The sequence below is a fragment of the Cariama cristata genome, unplaced genomic scaffold, assembly GCF_000690535.1.
Source record: "Cariama cristata isolate BGI_N322 unplaced genomic scaffold, ASM69053v1 scaffold3606, whole genome shotgun sequence".
Taxonomy (NCBI): Eukaryota; Metazoa; Chordata; class Aves; order Cariamiformes; family Cariamidae; genus Cariama; species Cariama cristata.
This window is the reverse complement of record NW_009623666.1, coordinates 91,397-94,369: the sequence shown is the minus strand read 5'-3', so window position 1 is coordinate 94,369 and position 2,973 is coordinate 91,397. Positions and strand designations below refer to the sequence as shown.

Below are 2,973 nucleotides of genomic sequence, written 5' to 3'. Positions count from 1 at the left end.
GTTGTTCCAGATTGTGCCAGTCAGCTGGATCAGAATCAGGCTGTGTTCCTTTATAGCAGTCAAACGTCTCTCAAAATACTTCTCTCTCTTAAAAATTATCAGACAATGTGAGGCTACTTTAGGGTAGACCTATTTAGAAAAACAGAAATAACAAATTCAAGATGCAGATACAAAGTCAAGTTGTTGTGTGTCATCTGAGCCCCGGTAATTGTACACATGTTAGCTTGTCACAAATACATCATTGTACCTCAGTGAAATACACTGTTTCTCTACTTGGTTTACCCACATGATAGTCAGTTAAGATCATACAGGGAGTCTTACAAACATCAGGTGAGGCACGACAACCCATGATTAGTGAATAATGCCTTTGAGTCCATACGCTTTTGGAAAAGCCTGCTCCTTTTGTATTGATACTGTGTGTTACGCAATTGTACAAGTTTGGAGAGGGAAAACTATTTACATCTGACCTCCTAGAATGAATTTAAGACCAAATTATAGCCAAACATGAATATATACACTTATTTTCGTGCAGGGGTATAATACAAATTTTCACAGAGGCTCATAAGATTAACTTATGAAGTCTTCCCATCAAGTTCACTAGCAATTGGTTCTCCTTCACAGGTGAAAGACAAAGCCCTAAGTAATAAAGATGAATCTGAAGAAATGTTTCAGAATTCTATAATCCATTATCTTTCTCTTAATTTTACTTAATTGGTTTAAACACTGTAATCCATCAGGTTCCATCAGTCATCAATTACCTTCCATTCTATAGCTATCATATGAACTATATTCCAAAGCACTGGATGCAAATTGTGATATGTGATGTTAAGATGATCAGAGTCAAAAAGATACCGGTTGAATACTTGTGGTGACTTTAAATTATTTTTTCATTTACTCGTATTTATTGTGTTTTCTTGTTCACGCTAATTGATTATTTATATTTCTTGTTAAACTGGCTGATTTTGCTCTGAGATTCCTTTTCAGAGCTAGTTTGGTCTTCTCCTTCCTTCAGATTCTCCCCTCCTCATTCTTCATCCCATTTGCAGTGTCTTTAGTGCAACTCATCAAGGGTAGGCATTTTTAAAAATCTTTTTCTTCTTCTAAGCATTAGTGCCTAATTAAAGAGATGGTTGCTAAGAGAATGTGGAAAGCATCATTAAGAGGCTCTGATTTGCTCTTTTCTTTACCTTCCATGCACAGGTTTCAGATCAGAATTTATAAGTAAATGGGATAGCAGTATCAAAAAAGATTCCTGTGATGAGATTGTGACAATGGACAGAATACAAGGACATTGTGTCAGTCCTGTGCCACCAGGAGATGCAGAGAAGAGCAGGACTGGAGAACAAGACCCAGGACTAACTGTGTTGGGAAAAGCACGTGAGTTCTTTCAGATTTGTGATCTGGAAGGCAAAGGCTTCATCACTCGTCAAGACATGCAGGTAAAACAAAATTGGCTATGTGAAATGCACAATGAGGAAAGCTCCTAATGCCCTTAATGAGTTGAGAGTGAATAATTTAGAGTTAAAAATAGTAACATCCTCCCGATAACTTTAAAGAGATATGTAGGATTTAAAATAATCTCTTTGAAGTCTTACATAAATGCTTGCATTTGTTTCCAGACACAAAGCAACAAAAAAGCAGAAAATCAAAGTAAGTGAAGTTTAAAAAAAAAACCCAGGAATTTAATTCCATTCTTGTTGAGGAAGTTGAAATTCCAGTAAATTCATTACTTTGTGATTTGCCACGGCATCATGAATGTATTCAGTCCACCAATTTTATCCTTCTGTTTTTTCAGTAAAATTGTGTAAACAACGTCCTTCACTTTGGTTTCAACCTGCCAGACAATGGTGAACTCTCAGCTGGATCACGTGTATCTGTAGGAAGTATAGAGGAACAGTATTTTAGCATTACGCAGTGTTCACAATAATCTTACCAAATTGTTCTTAATTTGTTTGAGGGGCCAAAATCAGATTTACTGAAAATGCTGATGAAAAAAAGCAACTATATAACAAAATCTTTTGAAAATGGGATTGGGTGTGTATTGCAGAAACTATAAGATGATTTGAACCAGTATGTGGCAGAAAACAAGCAGGTGCTCATGCTTGACATGCAAAGCATAATTTCATTGTGTTAATCCATTTCTAGTTCAGTATTTACGCATGAAATAAGATTGGGGAGCGGCAGCAAAATAAATTCAGCATAAACTACTACCAGCGGAAGCATCTAATATAAAGTTTAGAAACCTTCCATATTCTCAGAAACAAAGATGTGTCTGTATATGGGAAAATGCAAGAGAAACACTTGTAACTACTTATGTTGGAAAAGCAAAAACCTCATAGTAAATTGCTCAGATTAACAGTTCTGAAGAGCTTTCTGTGCAGTTGTGTGTTGCTGACTTTTGTGATGACCTGTGCTAATTCCGCAAAGTTGAAAAAAGGTAGGAGTGCAGATGCTTGCTGTGCTGTAGATTTTACCAATATACATTATCTCATTGAAGTAACTGAATGCAAACAAACAAATATGTTGTTAGCGGTAATTTTGGTAAATCCAGATCCATAGAGAATTTCATGGATTGTAATTTTATTGTCTTTCCAAAAACTGAATGGCATATGTTTTCACCTAGTGGAAGACCCATATATGTATATGTATGTATGTGTGTATAAAAAGCTTTAATACCTGTTTTTGCAAGGAATGTAAAAACATTTGTTTCTGTTTGATTCTAGGTTTTATGCTTAGAGTGCTAACGAATTTATACTTCAGGTTCTAAAACAGATGTTGCAAAAGATGCAATAGAAAAGGAGTTGCAAAGGGTTGCAAAGAACAGATAAAGTACATTTTTTCTGTGTCGCCATGGGTATTTGTTTACCATATCTGACAACTTCAGTGTATATGTAAGTGTCTGATTCATTTAAGTACAGAAATAAGGGTGCTCGGAACACTTGAGAAGATGTTTCTTTATATTTGCTTTTGTTT

General features: G+C 35.5%; 1 protein-coding gene across 1 annotated transcript in view; it reads left to right on the top strand.

Annotated features, from left to right (window-relative positions):
• Window positions 1–1,271: 1,271 nt before the first annotated feature.
• Window positions 1,272–2,973, top strand: part of CRACR2A (calcium release activated channel regulator 2A) — a 49,950-nt gene continuing 48,248 nt past the window's right edge. The window contains exon 1 of the mRNA XM_009702831.1: window positions 1,272–1,439. Within this exon, the coding sequence (XP_009701133.1) occupies window positions 1,272–1,439 (168 nt within the window). The remainder of the gene's footprint in view (window positions 1,440–2,973) is intronic.